Raw genomic sequence first — 21,934 nt, forward strand, 5'->3', positions numbered from 1 at the left:
TATGTTTAACTCAATTGAAATGAGAAAATGTGTTTATTGCTGAAGGTTGAACACCACTAGAAGGAGAAGGGGATAACCGAAGTTTCAAAATTAAATAATTTAATTTAATTATCAGTTCATTTCCTAAACTTTCAAAGAAAAGTCAATTAAACTATTGCTAGGAACTAAAATATTATTAATTTTATTTAAACAAAGTTTCACATGTACTGAAAAAACATAAATTATAACTAGACTTTGCGCTTGCGCTTCGCCTTGGTAGCTCCTTGTGGAGTGGACGTGGCCTGGGCCTCCATTGTGGAAAGATCCGGTGTGGACGCTCCCTTTCCAGCCACCAGTTTCTTGACCGCCTTGACTTTCGGCCTGGCTGCCTTGGGCTGAGCCAGAGTTCCAATGGACTTTCGCGGCTTTTTAGTCTTTCCCACCTCGGATGCATCCTCTTTTATCTTGGCTTTGGTTTTGGCCGGTTTCTTTTCCGCTTCAGGAGTCGCTATCAGTGAAGTTTCCAGCATGGCCTGCGCGGCAGCGGATGAAGCTGCCTTGGATGCTGGCGGATTATTTTTGGATCCATCCTCGGGCTTCTTCTTTTTTCCAGCCTGTATGTAAATATTGGTTTTACTACCATTTATATGATAAATCAAGGTAGCTAATTCTTATAAAATCTATTGAATTTACTTTAAACAGATTCTAGATTAGAATAAACCACGTACTTGCTTTGTTTTCCGCTCCGTTGGTTTACTGGATTTTTCCTTAGCACTCTTCTTTTCCTTCATCTTCGCCTTGGCCTCTTTCTTCTCAGCCTTCTCCTTTAGAACTTTCTCGACTTTGGCTTTCTTTTCCTTCTCCTTCTGTTTCTTTGCCTTCATTTTCTCCACTGCCTTGGAGGAGCTCTTCTGCTTATCGGTGAGTTTAAAGGACCTTTTAACCATCACCACTTCGCCGTTGGCTTCGGCCAATTTTAGAGCTCGATGGATGAGGCGGGCGGTTTTCTTCGGATCCTTCCACTCCTGACCATTGTCCTTTAGGTATGTCATTATGGCCTGAACCGATGAGCCCGATCGGCTCGCCAACTTTCCGATGGCCATAAGAGCTAAGGATATGAGCGTACCCTTTGGTTTTGAGACCATCGATTTGGGGTTGCCAGAATCGGGGGGCACCATTTTCGACCCATCATCAGGCGGAGGAGTGGGATAGAGATTCCGATCAGCTCCGAGCTTATCTGTCTCGGCCTCGTCACCGTCCTGCTGATCCTCCTCCTCCTCCTCCATCTCCTCCTCATCTTCCTCCGGTAGCTCCTCTTCCTCGCCCATATTGGAGTCTTCGGATTCGGAATGATCATTTGGCATTTCCTCCTCGCTCTCATCTTCCGAGCCATCATTACGATCAACCGGCTTTAGTTTCATGTTATTAATTGGAAGTGAAATTGAACATAAATTAGAAATACAACTCAACAACTTTTAAGACACGAAAAAAGGTTAACAAAACGGTAATCGAAACTCGCAGTAACAATGATAAATTGCAATGACTGTTAAAGCCCAAAAAACGGGACCAAAAGTTATATCGGAAAGCTTTTTAAGTCGATTTTGTAAGTACCGTTTATTATTCAGATAAGTATACATACATCATTTAAATATTTGAAGCGTTTTTGACCACAAATTTTATAAATAAAACAATGAATATTTATCATATATATTAAAATAAGATATTAAGTAATACAATAGCAAATAGTTCAGTTTAAATAACGCGATCTTTTGTGAAACTTATCGATTATTTGTTGAATTAACAGTAGCATTACATCTGGTAACACTGTCAAAGAAGAAGAGGAGTTAATTCTAAAAAATGAGCGCACGAAAGGTAAACAATTTGAAATTTATGTTTTAAAACTGAATAATAAGGAACTAATGCTTAGAAAACCTGGGTAAGATGTGCCTTCAGCGAGATGAACTTGACCACCAGTCCTGCTCCCTCGGAATCCACGCCTGCGAAACGCACAAGAAGTGCAAGCAATGTGAGCAGCTCCAGAGTTCCGAGGTCGAGAACTCCAAGCATAAATACGAAGCCAGTAAAGATTCCGGACGTGGAATCAGTGGATCTTACTGCCATGGATGATGACCAGGATGCGGACATCACTGGGCCACCGCCAGAAGTCAAAGAAAACTGGATGGAAAGCTTTGAGCCAGCCACCAGCGACGATTTAGCGGTGCATCCCAAGAAGGTCGGAGAACTACGCGATTGGCTGCGTCACTGCGAAGCGGTGCGCAAAAAGTTCCCGGCTCAAATGTGTCTACTTACTGGGCCCACTGGTGCTGGCAAAACCGCCACGTTGCGAGTCCTGGCCAAAGAGTTCGGCTACCAGCTGCAGGAGTGGATCAATCCCATCGATTGTGAGGTGGTCAACGCCTTGGGTGATCAAACGACTGGCGCCTCCTATGTGGGCTCCCATTTGGAGGCCTTTAAAAGCTTTCTGCTCCGTGCCTCGCGATACAAATCCTTGCTGGACTCGCAGAATAAGAGACTGCTTCTTGTCGAAGACTTTCCCAACGTGTTGCTCAGCGATAAGGAGGTCAATTTTGAGGAGTTGCTAGAGTAGGTAAAACCGGTGGACTATGCAATTGTACACCAACTATAAGCGCGTTAAAGATTCATATTTGATTAAACTCTTATTTCCTTCCATTTCAGAGAGTACACGGCGTATGGCAAATCTCCCCTGGTGTTCATTGTTGCCGATGCCAAATCTCGAGGATTGAACATCAGCTACCGCCTCTTTCCAGATCAACTTAAGGAAAAACATCGCATCGAGCACATTAGCTTCAATGCTATTGCATCCACAATCATGCAAAAGTCTATGAAAACCTTCTGTTCCGTAATGCAGCAGAATAAAGCTACTTACAAGGTGCCCTCGACCGCTGTTGTTGACTCAATAGTTGTAGGTGCCCAGGGCGACATAAGAAATGCGCTAATTAATTTACATCTGAGCTCTTTAAAAGGAGTTTCCAGCATGCCGACCAAACAGCTAAATGTCAGTGTGTCCGCAAAAGGTCGTAAGAAGAAAATGCAAAGTACTTTAAAGTCAATTGGTAGAGACGAATCAATTACTCTGATGCACGCACTCGGAAGGGTATTAAATCCTAAGTGTAAGTAACGCGAAATTATCTCTGTTAAAATACTCATCCAAATCTTGAATCTCTTCAGTTAATGAGGACAAAACTATGCTACACAGCCCAGAGGAAATAACCGAAGCCTTTAATACAGAGCCCAGGAATTTTGTTAACTTTGTATATGCCAATTATCTGCCACATTTTAAGGAAATCGATGATGTCGTGACCGCCATAGATGACTTGGGCCTATCAGATTGCATGCTCAACGAGTACAGAGATGATAATTTGTCTGTGATGGGCTTAAACGTTGCCATACGAGGAGTTATGATGGCCAACACGTGCCCTGTCAGCGGATGGATGCCTGTTCGAGGACCCAAGCGAATCAATATACAGCCACAGGCAACTTTGGCCGAACAAAGACTGGTGGGTGTGGGCTACGCGGGCATTGCCAGGACGCTCTACGCCACGGAGTACAGCTCATTAGTTAAGTTAATAGCAGGCAAGCTTGGGGATACTACTTCAAGCCAAAGCACAGACTCAAAACAAGTCTTTTAGTAAATTAAAACTATTTAAAGTAGTAAGAAATGTTTTAAAAAATGTCCCTAGGACCAAATATGATATAAATTAAATGTACTGTGCACCCCACTGCATGAAAATGAATAGCGTTATTTATTCGTATTCACTTTTTAACTCTTTATTTACCTACAAATCGATTTTTCATTATACAAAGTTCCATTAAAATCAACACTTCGAGGCAACACCGCCAAACTATACACCATACAGACCAACAAAAATACAATTGGGAGGCGTCGTTTGCAGATAATAAAGTAATGCTAATGCTTTCTGATGATGATGCTTTTTGATAAGCTAACTGATGATTGATACGAACTCCTCACGATTGAGGCGTCCACAGATGACTTAAATACTAAACAAGGATTATGTCCATTTGTCGCCACATTCTACCACAATTGAGTCTTTTATTTACACACGGCGGAGTGACATACTCCGTTCTATTTGACAACTGCATCGCCTGGCCTGGGCACATCGCTGGAGTTGTCGTCCTCGTCCATTTGATTTCCGTCTAGCAGGCGCTGACGCTCCTCCTCGTTGGCATGACCATTCAGGATCGGTGATCTAGACCTGGAGCGGGTGCGGCTCCTCTCGTGCCGCTCGGCATGCCCATTGGCTATGTTCAGGCCGGCCACGCCCATTTCGTGACCATCGCTGCTGCTCGAGGAAGTACTGGACGTGGTGCTCGACGTGGTGCTGCTGCTGTCGCTCTCGCTGTCCTCGCTGGTGGAGTCCATGGGTGTGGGTTGTGGCTGCTGGGGCGGCTGTTGCCTAGCCTGCAGCTCGCAAGCTGAGCTGGGCGTGGGCGCCACCGCTGAGGGCGGGGAAGCTGCGGCCGCTGCTGCAGCCGCTGGTCCAGCTGTCGCGGAACAAGAGCGCAAAAAGTGGGAGTGCAGAACTGGAATAAGGGGCAGAAGTTATTAATTTTCCTGTTTTTCAAATTATTAAAGGCATTTGCTTACATTGATTCTCCCTGGTCAGCTGGCGAATCTTATCGTCCTGCGCTCGTAATTTGGCTCCAAACTCCTTGGATATGTTCTGGGCCTTCGAATACCGATCTTCGATTTGCATGCACTCCTGGATGAGCTCCTGCTTGCTCATCGTCTCCAGACGTTCGAGCCGCGCTCTCTCGTAGACATCGGAGAACTCCTTGGAAAGGAAGAGCACCTGGTCCTCGGTCTGGGAGCCAAAACAGTTGTCGTCGGAGTCATCTTTGTGCAGCTCCGACATGTGCTCCTCCATCAGGAAGCGGTTCGTGTTGTACGGAACGAGCAAGGAGCGCGAACGAACCAGTTTGGTTCTGCTATTCTGTCGTTGATTCCCCTCCAGCGTTGCTCCAACACCCGTTGTCATATCGAGTTTCCATTGCGGATAATGGTTCTTGGTCTTCTTGGGCTGCATCTTGGATTTTTTTCCCCGCCGATGTTTCCTCTTGGGCATTCCCGCGCCGCACCCTCCACCACCACCGCCTCCACCACTACCGCCCCCTCCTCCACCACCATCCAAAGGTCGTTGTTGGGAGCCACTTTCTGGAAAGAGCAAGACGACCAAATTCAAATTAGAACCGCCAAAATACTCGAAAATGCAACTCTGTACACTGCAGTGGCAAAGGAAAGAAAAAAAACAATCCAATAAGACAGTCGCCATTTGTCGCTTGCCTTTTTCAGCGCTCCCCGAGTGCCGATTTTTACCATTTTTTACAGCTTCAGCCATGTTGCCAACACAATTACTGATTTATTAAGCACTTAATTAACACTTTAAGCAACAACTGGAGATTTGTTGCAAATTTGTAAGCTTGCGAATCTTATTCTAAGCGAACTAAAACTCAATTGAAGTGTAACCAGCTGCTGACGTCAGAGTCCCACCAAATGTTCTCCGCCTAACGCGACCAAAAATACCCCAATTGCTAGCACATTGAATAATATTGGGCGCCAATTTCAAAATAAATAAGAAAATTTCCATATTTTGAGGCCAATCTTTCTACTTTTTAACCCATATGGTAATTAAGTTATTAAAATATTGTATCTGAATCAAAAGACTTGTTTATTCTTTTAGTTGGTTTTAATGAACTTTTTGTTGTACCAAGTATTTCTTTCATTCTATGCTTTGAGACTGTCATGAATCCAATCGATGTAGGACGCCACCCTGGTGTAGACATCCGGCCAGTCGGGATTGGGGCAGGGAACGGGTCCGAACGACACCAGTCCACCGAGCAGATAGCCCTCGTTCTTGAACAGCATCAGTGGACCACCAGCGTTCCCGTAGCACTCATGGGAATTGGTCAGGCCACAGAGCTGCGAGGCCTGGATGCGCAACTGCTGGCTGGCGTATTTCCTTTGGCACTCCTCAATCGAACTAATGGTCACATAACCTTTTCGCATCCTTTGCGAGGAACTAGCCTGCCACCCGGCCACCTCGGTGACCAGACCCTCTAGCTCGTCCGCTCGCAGCTGCTTGTTGGGCAGGCAAATGGGTTCCACAAAGTCGTTGAGCTTGGCAGGACTCGCCAGTCGGATGAGGGCAATGTCGTTGATCTGCGTCCTGTCGGCGCGATTGTACAGGGGATGTGGCAGCAACTCCTCGATGGCTATGTCCTGGTAGGGCGGCGCGCAGTCCGCAACTTTACTATCCTCATGGTACTGACAGTCCGGATTCGTGCTGGTGTCCCATTCACCCAAGCGGACCGCAGTAATCTGCAGATTGCTAGTCGCCGCCTGGGCCACACAGTGGGCAGCAGTTAGCACATAGCGATCACTAATAAGCACTCCGCCACACGCATGGATCTTCTCCTGGTTGCCTGCGGAGCAAAGAGGCGGGGAATTAATACTCTGACCTACATATATATTACCAAAAAAGGCAACTCACCGCGCGTATACTCAATGAGGGCCAGCCAGGGAAACTCCCTGATTCGCGTATCTGTGTCATTCAAACGCTGCCAACGAACCCTTCCGCAATCCGAGGGCAAGAGTGGGTGGGTCAGGGCACCCAAGCCGGCGGTACTTGGACAGCATACCTAGAAGAAACAGTGGCTTTATCATTATGTTATTAAGTATGTCTCTTTTACGAGGAACTTCCAAAAATTTTACTCGAATAACGAGTTTTTTTTATGATACAATTTGAGGTCACTTATTTTTTCAACAAAGGATTGCAAAACAGTTTCCTAAACACATACAATGAAAATAATTAAAATATTTAAAAGGAGCCTAATATCTCACTTGAAACCATTCGTATTATCAAAATGTTGTGTATTTCCCTATTTGAATCGTTTGCAAGTTCTTATCTCTATAACATGATAAGAGCACAAGCGTTCATAAAATTCCAAAAAAATGAAGCTTGGCAGTGAAAGTGAAAACCAGAACAGGCCTATATAATCGAGCTTGTTTTTTTTTAGTAGCGCTTAATGGATCGAGTTGTGGAAGTTCGAGTTCAATTGGTTAGGGAAAGATACTCTGGTGAATCACCCACCTGGACGTCGTTGCCCCGCACTCCGCACTGATTATCGCGGAGCAGGTTGCGATCGCTCTGGCTGAGATTGCCGGATAGCAGGATTCTCATGAAGTAGTCACACTCCCGGATCGAAATGCAGTGACCGGTGACCCGGCCACTCGGAATTTTCGCAACACAATTGATGGGCGGGAGTTGAGCTGGAATATCGGAGATCGGGGATCGTCCCGCGTTAACTTGAGTTCACAGCCAGACTTGTTTACGATCCCGTATTCCGTACACACTCACCATTCGCGCCCAATGCCAGCGAGCCGACAACAACAAGTAGAGCTGGAAAACTTCCCATGCCGGACCGGATCGATCAGATACGATACAGCTGAGCGGAACGAATGAGACTGCGATCGAAGCTGGGTCGGAGACTAACATTAAGTTCGGCTGGTGCCTGTGAATTACCAGAGAGTCGCTTTCGGACCGGGTTCAGATAACATAATCGTAGTTGTGCGACTGGGGGCTTTGTAGAGCTTTCAATGCCCTGCACGCGCAGGCATACTCACTTACTACGAGTTGTAGAGATTTGAGGTTGTTACGCTTAGATGAGATCTAATAATTAATATATTTATTTGTGGATTTGATCGTGACTTTAAAAGGTATTAGACATTAGGAATTCGAATGTCGAACATCTAAAGTCGAGCCTGTTAGAGTTCGGCATCTCAGCGTTTAGTTGTGGTATGAATATGGTATCTATGAACCAAGACAGGTTTGAAAATTTTGGCGGAGCTCGTTTGCAGGCTGATAAAGGACATTGATTGAAATCGGAATTTGAATCACTTCAACTAGGACCGCCAACTAGTGTGCCCAGGTAGACGAGATCACTCAGTTGCCTTGGTCAGCTAGTATGACCATCTGTGGAGCGTGCGATAACGTGATATCGGCGAGAATTGAATTTTGGCGCGGAGTTATTTCCTCTATGCCCTTTTTTAACCTACTTTTATTGCAATGTTCTTTTTGTCGTTATTTAATGTTATTTGTGTCGTTTTGTTTTAAATATAATTACTGCAGGGGTATATGATCTTTGGCTTGCCTAGGGTCGCGAAGCCATCTGGGGATCAGCCGCCGCGAAATCTTTAAGCGCAACCCACACGGCTGACAACAGCTCTCCAATCTGGAGGCGGAGAAGCAGCAGCACTGCCAACCAATTGCGTTTGCGGGACACGCACGAGGAGTCCATGGGCGAGGAGCTGGAACCTCGACATTTACATCACTGGCAGCCACAGGGGCATCAACAGCATCGCCCCCACTGCCTATCTATATCAGCAGAATGAATCAGAATCAGCGGCTATTCCAACACAACTCATCTGGCTCAACCAGATCGGAAACTATGCCCATCAGCAGGGGGCGGCGTCCATTGGATGGGGAGGCCTTTTGCTGCCGATCATTTTATCCTGCCGGAAAGAAATAGTGGTTCCAAAGCTAAACGGCAGCAAAGATACAAATCAATCTGCAGAGCCGACCAATCAGAGCGCCGGTGCTCTGATTGGCCACCCATTGGATACGGCGTGTTATGGCTATGGTAACCAGTTTGAAAATGGCAACGCGCATGTGCCAATCAAAAACAAGATAGAACGTTATAGTCGAGTTCCTCGACTAGACTATCTGATACCCGTTACTCAGTGGGAGTGCGAACGAGAACATTCACATATTTTTGCCATACCTATAGAAATCGGCAAGACAAATAAGATGTTCAAAAGTGGCAGTTTCGGACGGTTAATGGTTGTTAAAGTGGACGTGGAAACAAACTTGCACTGCCTCTATGTCTCTGGAATATATGTATGAACACGCCTAGTCTTAACTCTCTAGCCTTTATAGTTCCTGAGATCTCGACATTCATTCGGACGCACACGAATATAGTATACCCTTTTGCTATACAAGTAGAGGCAGCTTCGGACACTCCTTGACACTGGGTCCCAAAATAGCAGTTAAGTGCGTTTGGTACTATTAAATGGAATAGGCTTTTAAAATATGAATGTTCAATATTATTATTAACTCTTTCTGAAGCATAAATTTAGAATGCGTTCTTTTGTCCGGCTAAATTGCTGCAAAACAGTGATATTCGATAGATCATGTGAATAAATATTTATTTTTATTCAAAAATATCGATATATTGAAATGTAGATAAATTTCTCACATCCCTAGATCGACCGAATTGCTGTGTGTGTGTCTGTGCGCGCGCCTGTATTGTCCGCCATCTTGTCAGCCCGACTGCATCGAAAAATTATAAATTTAATCGTTAAACGCGTTTTATGCCCACTTAACACACCAGAAAGTGCTGCAGTACACATTTGCCCACAAAAAGGATATCGTCTTGAGTACGCAGCGCTCATCAAAGGGGGTTAAAATTGCATTTGAAAGTGGAATTGTTGGTGCGAAGAAAAAATTGTGCAGCAAAAAATTCCCAGGTCTGTGCTGTATGTGTGTGTGAGAGGCAGGCCAGGGTTGCCGATCCTCCTATTTATATGTGCATAAAACAGATTTTTTAACAGTAAATCCCATTAACTTGTGATCAATTAAGTGCGAATCGCCGTAACTAATTATTTGGCGGGCTGTTATAATTTTTATTTCCCAAAAAAACGCTTTATTCTGAAACTCTACTAATTCCCAAAAACATGACAACCCTGTCCGTGGGAAGGGTACTCAAACAACAAAAACCAAGTACGTTGCGCGGCGCCACTTTGACGTTTGAATCGTCATCAGACGGTTGGGTAAATTTTCTCGCTCTCGTTGCTCTCGGTTTCGGCCCCACTGTATGCGTGTGTGTGTGAGACTTTGTGTGAGTGTGTGCGGTTCGTGACGCATTCTTGTTTTGCATCCAAAATCGCCAAAGCAAAGTAATCAAAGAAAAGCAGAAAAAAGCTGTTAAAGCCGAAAATGATTAAATGTTGAAAATCAAAGCACAGTTAATAATCAAACGACCGTTCGTGTGTAACTCTAAGCGCAAGTGTATCTGTGGGTGTGTGTGTGTTTTGTGGGGGGCTGTGTGGGGGAAGGAAGCGAAAGAGCCGCTAAAGAGAACCAGAAAAAAGGGCGAGGGCGACTGCTGGCTGGAACAAAAAAAAAAGAGAAGAAAAAACGGATGGGGGAAACAGAGAAATCATAAAAACGCCGGCAACAGCGATTCTCGAGTGCCCTTCCCGCCACTCCCCAACAGTTGCCACCCCACCCCTCGCAGCGGCGGCACACCCACAAACCACAAAGCGAACGACAAACAAAACTAAAACAAAAGCTAAATGAAATTTAAGACGCGCTCCCCACTGAAAGTTCGTTTACACGGAATTGGTTATTTGTTTTGTTTAGTTTTGGGGATTTGTTTATTGGCGACATATGTGTGGTGATGAACCGCCCCCTCCACCCTCTCTTAGTCATCGTGTGCATGTGTGTGTTTATATTGCCGAAATTCTTCACAATAGCTGAGTAAAGTCCGTGAGAAACCGAGATTATCGTTAACTTGGCTTTAACGGAACAGATGTGTGTGATTTTTTTCATAGCAACACAACAGCTGCCGCTCACTACCTACAACACCAAGAAGAGCAACATAATACAACCTCGAATAACAAAAATGTCATACACTTTAATTAAAAAACTAAATAGTGATCGTAAGCCTTGGATATTTTATTTTGTAAATGCTTCTGTTTTAACTTAATTCGCCTTATTATTATGGTACGGTTATAAAATAATAGTTATTGCACCAAGAAATCACAAAGGAAGTGTTTAAAACCGGAGATTTACTTTAATGTTAAAATGGAAAAGTAAAAAAAAATCCACAGTAATTTCCACATGCGAATAAATGGTGTATCATTGTTTAAACAACTTAAGTGTCTTTTAAAAATTATACATGTTCATCTTTCCAATTAATGTGGATACGCAATAAATTTGGATTATAAAAACATATTATTTTGCATTCAAAAACAATGCCAAACGGCTTATTAAGGAAACCTTTCAAAAGCTTTAAATATTCTTAACAGCGTTATTAAATTTCCAAATGGAAATAAATATTGAATTTGAATAAATCAGTGAGTCATCTTATGAAACCCATTAGTATTTATTGTCTTTTAACCGCGAAAAGGCAAAGAAAAGTGCAAAGCGCAATTTTTGAATGTGAAACCCATAATTATCTCGTATGACTCACGATTTTGGAAGTTTGTTTGCAGACGAAACGAGCAAGATAAATGCTCCATAAGTTATGCCAACATTGTTGGCAGCACTCCCAAGGCTTCCCCGGGTTGCCTCCAGCCAGTGTCCACTGTACCACTGCTCTGGAGCCATGAGACCCACTCTGTGGGATGTGGACGGGCCTACGTGCGATGCAAAAGTGGCCAAGTGGAGCTGCAGATGGAGTTCGTTTGGCTTCGCTGGCTGGCTGAATAAAGTGAACCGCATGTCTGGCTCTTGGCTTTTACCCCGCACCCTGCACCCTGCCCCTCCATTCGAAAATCCATCTCCAGCTGCCTTTGCGGTGGTTTCCAGCCCCGCCCTTCTTGCTTTCCCCCACCCGGTCGTCATTATATTACGTTTTTTGCACAATTTAGCCTTCAGTTTCCGGTTATGAAGGAAGCAGCAAACGGGTTCGGACCCAGTCTCTCCCTCTCTCTCTCTGTCTCTGCCCGTTTTCCTCACTTACAGGCGATGTAATGTGCATTTAAATGCAATTTCTGCTGCTGTGCGTCAATGTCGATGAGTCTGCAAATAGCATGAAAGCGCGCCGAAAATATGGGAATCATTTCTCTCACTCACTCTTATCGCCGCGGCAACGTAACGTGTTCCGCAAATCAGAAACACAAGTCAATCATCACTATTTTTAAACAATCACTATCTTATCATGTTCATATCAAAAACAAAGGAACCATTAAATGCAAATAGTTTGATGGGACAGATTTGATAAATATATCTGTTTTTTGTTCTTGATAAATCGTATTAATATGACAGCAGTTACAGAATGTAGTTCATGTCTGGTTATAAACTGATTTTAAAAGCATTTTATCGCTGCTATTTTAACAGTTGTCGGAATCATTGTAAAACGCCAGACTAATTAGCTGTTGAAATATTGAGCAACATTTCTGAGATACAACTAAAATGTGGAGAAACAAGGGTGTTAGGGCCCCCGGCACTTACAAATGTTTTGCAAATGAATGCCTAGTGTTTTTCCTACCAGCATGTTGAAAACCATTCAACTGGTAGTCGTCGTACTCGTATATTTTCCAGTTCTGGTGTTTTCATGCCGCCGTAGCCCAGTGAGCGTAACGCCTGGAAACGCTTTGCTCTCGTAATTAACCTCTCGACCGACCGGCTTTCTGCCAGCCTATCGACTTACCTGGTCGCTTGCTACCTGGTCCCAGCCAAGCAACAATCCATCTGTATCTGTGTGTAGCAGCTATCCACAGCTCGTTTAACCAGCAGACCTTTGAGCACGGTTTCTTGGGCCATCACAGGCCGAAAACCTTCGTGTTCCACGGCGTGCGTTTTCCCCGGGGGTTTTCTTCGTTCTTCGCAAATTCTGCCGAAAGGTGCCTCAAAATTTTCCATTAATGTTATAGTAGCAGCAGACTAATCGCCTTGAAAACACATGAACATGATCTATTATTCCATTGCTTGTGCGTTTCACATCGAGTATTCTATCAGTCGACTTAAAATTAAAGAAACTAAACTTGTCGATGACTCAGGGGGATATTTAAAATATTCTTTGTTTTGAACATATCGTTCAACTTTAAAGCCTTTTAGCTTAGGAATGTTTCGTGGTGTCGGTTTCTTATACTTTTAAAACGCAGTGGCAATTTTCACCGACGCCTCTTTAATTAATTCGAACAGTGATAGCAATGGTAATAAGGCAGAGCTGTAATTTAATACACATTTTTCCATTTCTTTTTAAGCCACTCGAGCCATTTGTAATTGGATTTTTATTTCATTGTTGGATATGAACAAATTGAAGTTGATGTGCTGCGCAGTTTTCATGAAAAACCATTAACACAAAAGCACTCGTTTGTATCACAGCCATTCCAAATATAGAAAATGGATAGACATTTGCTGGTAATCCATTAAAATTTTATTTGTTTATCTTAAATGTTTCACGCTTTAAAGTTTAAACTCCGATCGAAAAGTCAGTCAATTGTTTAGGTTAAGTATTCTTGGAATGGCTAAATTGGAATGGCATTAAAGTTGCAGAGGGCAATTACAATTTTGAAAGACATTTGATGTCATGGTTCTATTAGTCTGACGTCTATTATCTCGTTTCCCATCCACTCTACTTTTGTTATAAAGCTTTGTGACTAAGAATTAAGCATCTAAAGATCACTGATCTCGGGTTTTTTATGCCATCCACCATCCAGCGGCTATTTGTAAAGCTTCTACCCGCTTGTCTTGTATTTTCTGTTCAGGTTCGATGGCTTGTCTCTGCAGCTTTGACTTCTTTTGTCTCGGCGTTCTTTGGCCTTTCTTGTTTTCTCGTTTCTTCTTCTTCTCGTTTCTCGCTTCTTATCATTCGAGCGTGTTACCAAGTTGGACCAAAAAAACGAGTTAACATTTAAGACCTAAAATGGCCAAAAAGCAGCGACTTGCTAGCAGATCGCTCCAAAGAACAACAAAAGCAAACAATAACAAATTCCCAGCATCGTCATTATTTGCAATTATCGACAGTTTGCTTTTCTGCGGTTTCCTCCATCTCTCCCTCTCTCTTTTGTTTGCACGCTAAAATCTTGGACTTCGCATTCGTCTGCGGTCTTGAGATCAAAAACCTTTGCTTGGCTGTTATTGAGGTACATTTATCGAGAGGAAAATACCGATATGATGAATGTCTTGTAGGCTATCTCATATAATAAATAAAACATTTATGAATAATACAAAATTACATACTTCTTAAGGTTTAAATCGAATTCTTAAGGTTTGTATAGGCAAGGAAATGATCAGATGTTTCGTTCTAGCGTGATATTTTTAATATACATATATATTTTCGACATTGTTATATAGCTTCTATAAAGATTTCGATATGCGACATCCACAACTGGAGTTGTTTGATTTATGATCGGGGTGTTCTCGCTAGGCCTTAGCCTTTAAGATATCTTTCAATGCCTCCCTGCCGTTCGCCGGATGAATAAGTAAAAATAAGAAACATAAACAAAGGTGTCACGTACACTTTTGCACTCACACGTACTGCAAAGGAGTCGGATAGAATGCGATAGTGGGTGCGGAAAAGGGGGATTCGGATTTGGATTGGGATCTATGTATGTGTGGTGGTGTGGAGTCGGGCGAAGTAAAGTGAAGGGAACTGCTGGCAAATGCTTTCAAAGTCATTTCCTTCTACTCGGAAAACGTAAAGAAAGCATAAACAAACAAAGAAGCATTCCACTCGCAGCTACATACATACATACATATGTGTGTACTTATAAGTCGGATAACTTGTTCTTCCCAAGCACATATTGTAATCATAAAATACTTGCCTTCTCGGTCGGAATGGAAATCAATATGTGCGAGACTAATCAAAAAGCTGTAAGGCGAAAGAAAACAAAACAACAAGCACACTGAGCGGAAATGTAAAATATTTCCCCACCCTCTATTTTTTTATTTATATGGTTTGTGATGGTATGGTGTTGTCTGTAATTGCACCGAATCATTCTCGTATTTCTCCATTTCCTCTCCGATTCACTGTAAAAAGTCCAGCAATTCGCCCCCGATTTGTGCTTATCTTGTTACTCTTCTTCGCTCATTTTTGTTTCTTTCACCGCCTCTGTTTTCTTTCTCTGCCCCAATAATTGCTGTTTCGCTAGGTTCAATAAGATTATAGTATTCGTATTTCTGCGCAGTTGTTTTTGTTTCGTCTGCCATACATATATTTGTGCACACAAACGTGCTCTTTGATTTGCTTAGCATGCAAATTTGCGATTTTTTCTTTGACGCGCTTGGTCAGCGAACAATTGTGGTGAAGAAACTAGTTTTGCAGTCCTGTTTGTATTGGACAAAGACAAAATTCTTTGAATACTTGATTATGTAGGAAAATTATGAAGAATGAATATGTGGTTATTTAAAAATAAAAAATGTCTTAAAAAAATTTATTCCGATGGCATTCGTAAAATAAAACGAACAAGTGAAAAAACCTTGAACATTTTATCTTATTCTTTTGACCGCGACTGTTTTCAGGCGATTGTTTGTCTGGGTTTATTATTTTTAATTATTGCGATTTTGCTGCGCTATCAGCATTTGTATTTGTTATTAACGGCGGCGGTGCCAAGCGGCACCCGAAGCACCAAAGAAAATGCGGAAAGGGGTGGGTGGAGCGGAGAGAGGGGTGATGATAGGGGCGAGTAAAGAAAGAGACGAGGAGGAGAAGCGAGGGGCAGAAGCGAAGCGGAAAGAAAGCAACGAACGATTCACTTGAACTGGTTTCGGCGAGCAGATTTATTTGTTTTGATTGTAGTTTGTTTTTATTATGGCATTCGTCTGCCTTGCATCGGTGCATGTGTGTGTGTGTGCGTGTGACATTTGTGTATGTGTGAGGGATTGTGTGCGAAAGGAAGAGAGCGAATGTGTGTGCAAATGCGTTTTGGCAGAGAGCACGTGACAACGCCCATTTATGACGATGACGTCTTCCTTTGAACTTTAAACCCATTGATTTTGTAACGCTTTTCTTTTCGATTGCAGGTCAAGTAACGAGAGATAACAATAGAGCAACAAGAGCAGCAGCCAGAACAGCAGGAGCCGAAAGCACTGGAAACAAAAGCGGCAACGGCTTCACATTGGACATGTCATGTCAGCAAGCCTCCAGATTCCATTCAGCCACCGCCACAGCCACATTAGCCAAGAGCACAGCCACCAGGAGGATTGCCACAGCAGCAGCAGCCGCAACAGCAACAGCGATAGCCGCAGCAACAGCCGCAGCAGCAGCAGCAACGCTGACGCCCGTGGAGAGCATTGCCGGCAAGACGACGTCCGAGGACTCGGATCCCTATGCCTTCACCGAGACTGCGGCCGTCACACCACCCATTCTATTCAATGCACAGGTAAAGAAGCAGTCGGAAATTTCCTAAACCCCATCCATATCGAGATTACAAAAGATCAAGACATTGTTTTAATTCTGTAGGAAAACTGTAAACATATGCATGCATGTAGGTCTCTTTGTAGATTTGTACTTAAATATCATCATATTTTTTCTTTGTCAAAGACACTAGAATAACTAGAATTACTCTAGCTTAGGTTCCCGTTGTTTACCACCATTATTTTGAAACTTGTTATTTATGAGCCTTTCAAAACAATTTCAAGTGTATGCTAATCACATGGTAAACAAATTCTGGAATTTTGATTGCAAAAGAAATGGTGATAATTTCAGAACCTGAACTTCAATATGAACAGGTTCCAGCTTTAAATATGCTATTGTATTACGCTGGCTTTATGTACACAACCGTATTCCATGAAATTCACTTACCCAACTGTTTTGCTTACATATTGCAGAAAACGAGAGCCCGCCTAACCGACAGCAATAGAGGCAGCAACAAGAGGCAGACGGCAGCAACAGCTGCGGCCAACAGAAAGGCGAACCTGGTGGCCCAACTGAGTGTCACAGAGGCAGCAAAGGCGCAGGCGTCTTTGGCAAGCAACAACACAACCACAACGAATTTCCATCATGTCACGCAATCTCAGAGACAGTCGCCGGCGCTGCAGTTGCAATTGCCACTGCAATCCCAGTCACAGTCGCAGGCCTCGCCGAAGCGGGCCACCAACGTGTGCATAGTCCGCCCGCAGCAACAGCAGCTGGAGAAGATAGCCACCTCGGAGTCCTGCCAGTCGCCGGCAGCACCGCCACCGCTTTACGCCCACACTCCATCGCTGTGGCAGACGCCGCTGCTCATAGACAATGGGCAAAAGCAACAGCTCCTCCAGCAGCAGCATCAGCAACCGCAACATCAACAGCAACAGTCCGTTGCTATTGCGTTGGTCAGTCCGCCCACATCGCCCGCCTCATTACCTTCGCCCACTCTGCCGCCTGCCACCGCTGCAGTGACCGCCATGGTGGCACCGATTTCCGTATCGCCCAAGGGTGGATTACCTTTGCCGCCATCGAAGTTCCATCACACCACACTGGCGCAACATCTGCAGAAGGTGGAGTGCTTGAAGAAAAAGAAATCCTTGCCACTGGCCTGCCAAAACAACAATAATAACAGCAAGTTGCAGAATAACAACAATGTGGTGGAGTCGCTTAAGAAACCTATGGTGCAGGGAACGAACTACAATCAGACTCAGCCGCCACCGCTGATGGTTTTCAATACGGGAACAGTTGCAGTTCCCGCGCAGACTCCGCAGACTGCTGCTCCACAGAAACATTCCACCGGCAACAGCGTAGATGACAGCGATCTCAACGAGATACCCGTCAATGTTATCTTCCGAAAGCCGCAAGAGGCAGGCGGAGCGGCGAAAACAGGTGGACCGGGAGGATTAAGTGCACCGGTTTCGGGAATGCCACAAACTCGTCCAACTGAAGTGAAAATGGTGACTCCTCTCACGCCGCCCACTCCACCAGAGATGAGCGCACCGCCCCTGCTGGCGCAAATGCAACCGCCGCAGATACCCACGTCTTGTGTTCCAGCTTTAGCTCCCAGCTTCAAAGTGTCGTCACCAGCAGTTCTCAGCACGAAGGTGGTCTCACCAGCTCCTGCAAGCCCAAAGCTCTTGTGTCCGACAGCACCCGCTTCAACGAACTCACTGCAAATTGCGCCAAAAGCTGTTCCAGCCACTACAACCTCATCTGCACCCGCATTAGCCAAGAAATCAGAACAAATGTCTTCCAAAGTGGCCAATTTAAACGCCTCCAACCGTCAAGCACCCATAGCTTCAAAGGGCGTTAGAAATGGTATCACTAACAACAATAACAACAGAAACAGCAACCCCGTTGCTAAGAAACCGTCACCAACGTCGATGCCTCCTCCAAAGGAGCCGATTGCACCGATTGCAGCAAACGAGTTGACGGATTCCGAACATCGTCAGCGACGCCGCAAGCCCGCCTCCGCCTGCAAACGCAGCCTGGACACTCTGAGTGAGAACGAGTCCTTTTCAGTGGATTCGCCCTACTGCCTACAACAGCATTGGCTGCACTCCGGCTTTAATGATAAGTCCCACGACGCGCCACTATCGCAAAGTAACCGGCGTGAGGATCGAATTGCTGTTCGTAAAGGAGCCCTGAGGCGACAAGCGCTGCAGCTACTGTCTACGCGCTCCCTTCAGGAGCTTCCCATGCGAGCGGCAAAACAGCGACTGCAGTGCGTCCAGAACATGCTGATCAAGTACCAGGATCACGCTGGCCAGCAGGAGGGAATGTAAGTATAATGTAGTGTAATCATTACCCAATTTATACTAATTGTACTGATTTCCGTTCCAGTGGAATTGGCAACCGCTGTCTGGTGGCCAGCTGCAAACAACCCACGCTTAGTATGGCAGCACACTGCGAGCGCCACATCGTGAACAACAGCACCCAGCAGCTTTTCCAGCCTTGCGTCGCCTGGCGGATGGACGGAACCGCTTGCCAGGCTCCTGTCTTCGATGTGTTGCACACACTGGCGCTCTGCAAGGTGCACAGCCACCTGCGTTCTGGTATGGATGGAGCCCGTCCAGCATCGAAACAGCCGCCCGTTAGCTTACCAGTCGCTGGAGTGGCGACTATGTGTGTGCCTGTGAAGCAGCAGCGAAAGCGCAAGGCTAACACGAATGCCGTGGCTCGTCCTCAGAAACGTGGTAGGAAGCCGGCGAATGAACCGATTGCTAACCAGATCAGCAGCCAGATAAACAAACTGATACCTGCGGCAGGAATGGAGCGTAAAAGCAGCACCACATCGCTGGAGTCCATTGCCAGCAATTCGCAGTCGTCGGCCACCTCACACTCACAGCCGCCTTACAAGCCCGGAAATGTGTTGGCCGCGGTACCTGCAGCACAGAACTTGCCCCAACGGTCCATTCCTCCAGCGCTGGCTCCGCTCAGCAGTGATTTTCAACCCAAGCATCAGCAGCAGGAACCGCTTTTGGTTCCCAAGTTGGAGGTGGATTCGTTGTTTAAATTTGATGCCGATCAACAGCAAAATCAGCAGCAGCAATCGAGCCTGGACCCCAGCCTACTTTCATTGGACATTGCCAATATCAAGGCCGAGGAGATTAGCCAAATTGTAGCACAATTGGCGGCGGCCGGTGGTGATTTACAAAATCCCAATAATAATAATAACAACAACATAGGCATCCATAATAACAATAGCGTGCACTTCAACAACAACAATAATCTGAACTATAGCAACAATAACAATAACAGTTTCCCCTCATTCAACACGGCCTTTGGCAACGCCATGGGCCAGCCAAGCAACACAATTACGCACAATGGCCAAGCTGTTCCGGCACCGCTGGCCAACACGACCGATCTGCTTGGCCAGGACATTTTTGGTATTTGCGAGAACAGCTCGGCATACGCCAGTTCCGAGGATACCGGACTGGGCGGTCTCAGCGAGTCGGAGCTGATAGGCGCTAACGATGCTGGTAAGTTTCAAAACGGTGGGACATCTATGACTTCCCTATAATAGCTTTGTATAAATAGAAGGAAGCTAGACGTATGCCCTTAGATTTTTTCGGAATTCTAACACGTTATTTCTCTCTTCCAGATGATATAGCATTGAATGGCGCCCACTTGCTGGAGGAGCACGATCTGGTAAATGTGTTCGACACGCTGTCAGACGATGCCTTCAACGAGCTGTTCCAATCCGGTGTGTATTTAACCACAATTTTACTTGTTCAGCTTTTCATTGTACTAATCCATGTGTGCCTTCGCTGCCAACGCCACCGCCATCGCCATCGCCCTCGCCTTGGACCTGTGCCGATGCAGTGCAACAAGCCGAGTGCGAGGCCATGGACCGGGCTTTGGACCGGGCCTTGCAGCAGACAATGGGCGGCTCGGCGGACAGCGCCTTTCTTAACGATTTCCTGGACGTCGGCGACGATCTGCTGGCCGATGCTGTGATGCACTCACCGAACACGTCCGGCATCGATGCTCCTCCCCTCTTTGGGGACAGCAGCAGCGGCGGTGGCAATAGCAGCAGCAACGGCGCCTCCGACATCCGGGGCTTGGTGCAGACCTAATTCCGGCATCAGGTCGGATTTATGGCCTACAGAATTTACAGATTCATTTAGAGAGACAGAGAGAGAGATTTTCAAGCTTAATTTCCCATTCACTTTTACGCAGCTTTCGCTTAGAATTTCGGTATTTTCTTTTTGGCCACTTCTTACCTGCGATTCTGGTTTGGCACAATGTTTCTATATGCAGCTTCAATGTTATGTCATGTTATGCATTCACCAGCAGATATGCATGAATAAAATAGCATTCAAAAACCATATAGTTATGCGTTAATGTGAAAAACATAAAAAACACACACAAAAAGTAAAAAATTTGAAAAAATGTCCAAAAATATTAAATTCAACTTAAAATCAACATTAAGAATGAAATGTATATGTATCCGTACGCAAAAACATAATATTGTAAATTCGCGGAAAGATGTAGCTTTACGTACATCTAAACGTAACTTAATTTGTTAGTGAACCAACAAAAGGATTGTAGAGAGCAGCTTTATTATACATATAAACGAGAAATTATAAAACAATACCAGAGCAAACAGATAAAATGAAACCGAAATTGTAGGAAATCTAGCAACAAATTTTGAATTCTGAATTAAAGGTACGAACGCGATACACTGGATAGTTCGTTAACATAAACAAGCCTAAAATTTGTTTAAAAATTTTGTGAACGCATTTACAACAACAACCACAACACCCTACACTCAAATGAGAATTGCAAGAACTACAATAACAAAACAGGTGAAGCTGAAATTGTTTAGTTTGATTTTAGTTCTTGGTTTGCACCTAACACACATGCACACCCACACATAAACACCTACACACATACATACAACGTACAAGGGACTAGTTTGAAACCGCGAATCGTATTACTAAATATATATACAACTATATATACTTATATATATAAAATATAGCTATATATACATAATACCACTTAATATATCTGTACACATACGTTTAAGTGTAAGCTTTAATTTAAACCAACCCACAAACAAAGAAAAGAAAACCCTATAACAAAAAAAATTAACAGAATGTAAAAGTGTATACTTGATTTATTTTTAAGCTCTTTTATTCAGCCATTGCTCGATGGCCAAAAACGTTGTTCGATTTTAATTAAGCCTAACAAATTTTAAAAGCAAAATTAGGCTGACCGACAATTTTTGAGTTTTAGCATGCGTTTGTCTATTCTAGATTATGTAAATTAACAAATATTAAATAGAACATAAATGAATTGTAATTTTCTTTAGTCTAGTGACAAGCAGCAACTTATAAATCGAGATATATTTATACAACAATACACAAAACAAGCAAGAAAACTGTTACGCTTTAAAATACGATATATACCACTCACTGGAGACCGATCCCCAAATCACAGCCCTCAAGAAAAAAAAAAAAGTTCACACCCGAACCATTCCATCTCCATCCATTGTAAGTTTTCTCATTTCTCATCTGTCACGCGGAGTCTAAGCAAGTATTAAATGAATGAAAAACGTTTAATTACACTAGATAACTATGTATTTGTATATGTATCACGCATCGAATTTTCATTACGTTAATGCACCCATGGCACACTCAAAAACACTTGCATCTTTCATAGGAACTTTCGTTTGGGCGTAGCGAAACGATAGAGCAGAAGGAACTACTTTAAACATAATGGAACTCTGTAAAATATGATATATAATAAC

The 21,934-nt window shown here is 44.1% G+C and overlaps 5 protein-coding genes across 8 annotated transcripts; 2 read left to right on the plus strand and 3 right to left on the minus strand.

Moving 5' to 3' along the window:
- Positions 1-154: 154 nt before the first annotated feature.
- Positions 155-1,525, minus strand: LOC117143384 (histone H1-gamma, late). The gene is made up of 2 exons (XM_033308065.1): positions 708-1,525; positions 155-593 (listed from the first exon to the last, which is right to left on the minus strand). Exons 1-2 carry the CDS (start codon positions 1,398-1,400, stop codon positions 228-230), a joined length of 1,059 nt encoding a protein of 352 aa, XP_033163956.1. The 5' UTR covers positions 1,401-1,525; the 3' UTR covers positions 155-227.
- Positions 1,526-1,776: 251 nt separating this feature from the next.
- On the plus strand, positions 1,777-3,755 carry LOC117143381 (cell cycle checkpoint protein RAD17). The gene is made up of 4 exons (XM_033308061.1): positions 1,777-1,851; positions 1,907-2,583; positions 2,677-3,131; positions 3,190-3,755. Exons 1-4 carry the CDS (start codon positions 1,837-1,839, stop codon positions 3,648-3,650), a joined length of 1,608 nt encoding a protein of 535 aa, XP_033163952.1. The 5' UTR covers positions 1,777-1,836; the 3' UTR covers positions 3,651-3,755.
- An 18-nt stretch (positions 3,756-3,773) lies between these two features.
- LOC117143383 (protein HEXIM1) lies at positions 3,774-5,518 on the minus strand. 2 transcript variants are annotated; one of them, XM_033308063.1, is made up of 3 exons: positions 5,324-5,518; positions 4,628-5,194; positions 3,774-4,563 (listed from the first exon to the last, which is right to left on the minus strand). In XM_033308063.1, exons 1-3 carry the CDS (start codon positions 5,376-5,378, stop codon positions 4,106-4,108), a joined length of 1,080 nt encoding a protein of 359 aa, XP_033163954.1. In that variant the 5' UTR covers positions 5,379-5,518; the 3' UTR covers positions 3,774-4,105. The 2 variants fall into 2 exon arrangements, with proteins under 2 accessions (XP_033163954.1, XP_033163955.1); XM_033308064.1 differs by having other exon boundaries at positions 5,357-5,517.
- Positions 5,519-5,689: 171 nt separating this feature from the next.
- On the minus strand, positions 5,690-7,517 carry LOC117143382 (serine protease easter). Its single transcript, XM_033308062.1, has 4 exons — positions 7,398-7,517; positions 7,131-7,309; positions 6,531-6,678; positions 5,690-6,462 (listed from the first exon to the last, which is right to left on the minus strand). Exons 1-4 carry the CDS (start codon positions 7,453-7,455, stop codon positions 5,765-5,767), a joined length of 1,083 nt encoding a protein of 360 aa, XP_033163953.1. The 5' UTR covers positions 7,456-7,517; the 3' UTR covers positions 5,690-5,764.
- Positions 7,518-9,320: 1,803 nt separating this feature from the next.
- Positions 9,321-21,644, plus strand: LOC117142717. Of its 3 annotated transcripts, none has more exons than XM_033306877.1 (6): positions 9,321-9,565; positions 15,792-16,150; positions 16,599-18,457; positions 18,520-19,658; positions 19,781-19,882; positions 20,002-21,644. In XM_033306877.1, the coding sequence occupies exons 2-6, from the start codon at positions 15,893-15,895 to the stop codon at positions 20,253-20,255; spliced, it is 3,612 nt and encodes a 1,203-aa protein (XP_033162768.1). In that variant the 5' UTR covers positions 9,321-9,565; positions 15,792-15,892; the 3' UTR covers positions 20,256-21,644. The 3 variants fall into 3 exon arrangements, with proteins under 3 accessions (XP_033162768.1, XP_033162770.1, XP_033162769.1); XM_033306879.1 differs by having other exon boundaries at positions 9,321-9,475; XM_033306878.1 differs by lacking the exon at positions 9,321-9,565 and adding an exon at positions 9,812-9,868.
- Positions 21,645-21,934: the final 290 nt, after the last annotated feature.

The sequence above is a fragment of the Drosophila mauritiana genome, chromosome 3R (genome assembly GCF_004382145.1).
Source record: "Drosophila mauritiana strain mau12 chromosome 3R, ASM438214v1, whole genome shotgun sequence".
In the NCBI taxonomy this organism is placed as follows: Eukaryota; Metazoa; Arthropoda; class Insecta; order Diptera; family Drosophilidae; genus Drosophila; species Drosophila mauritiana.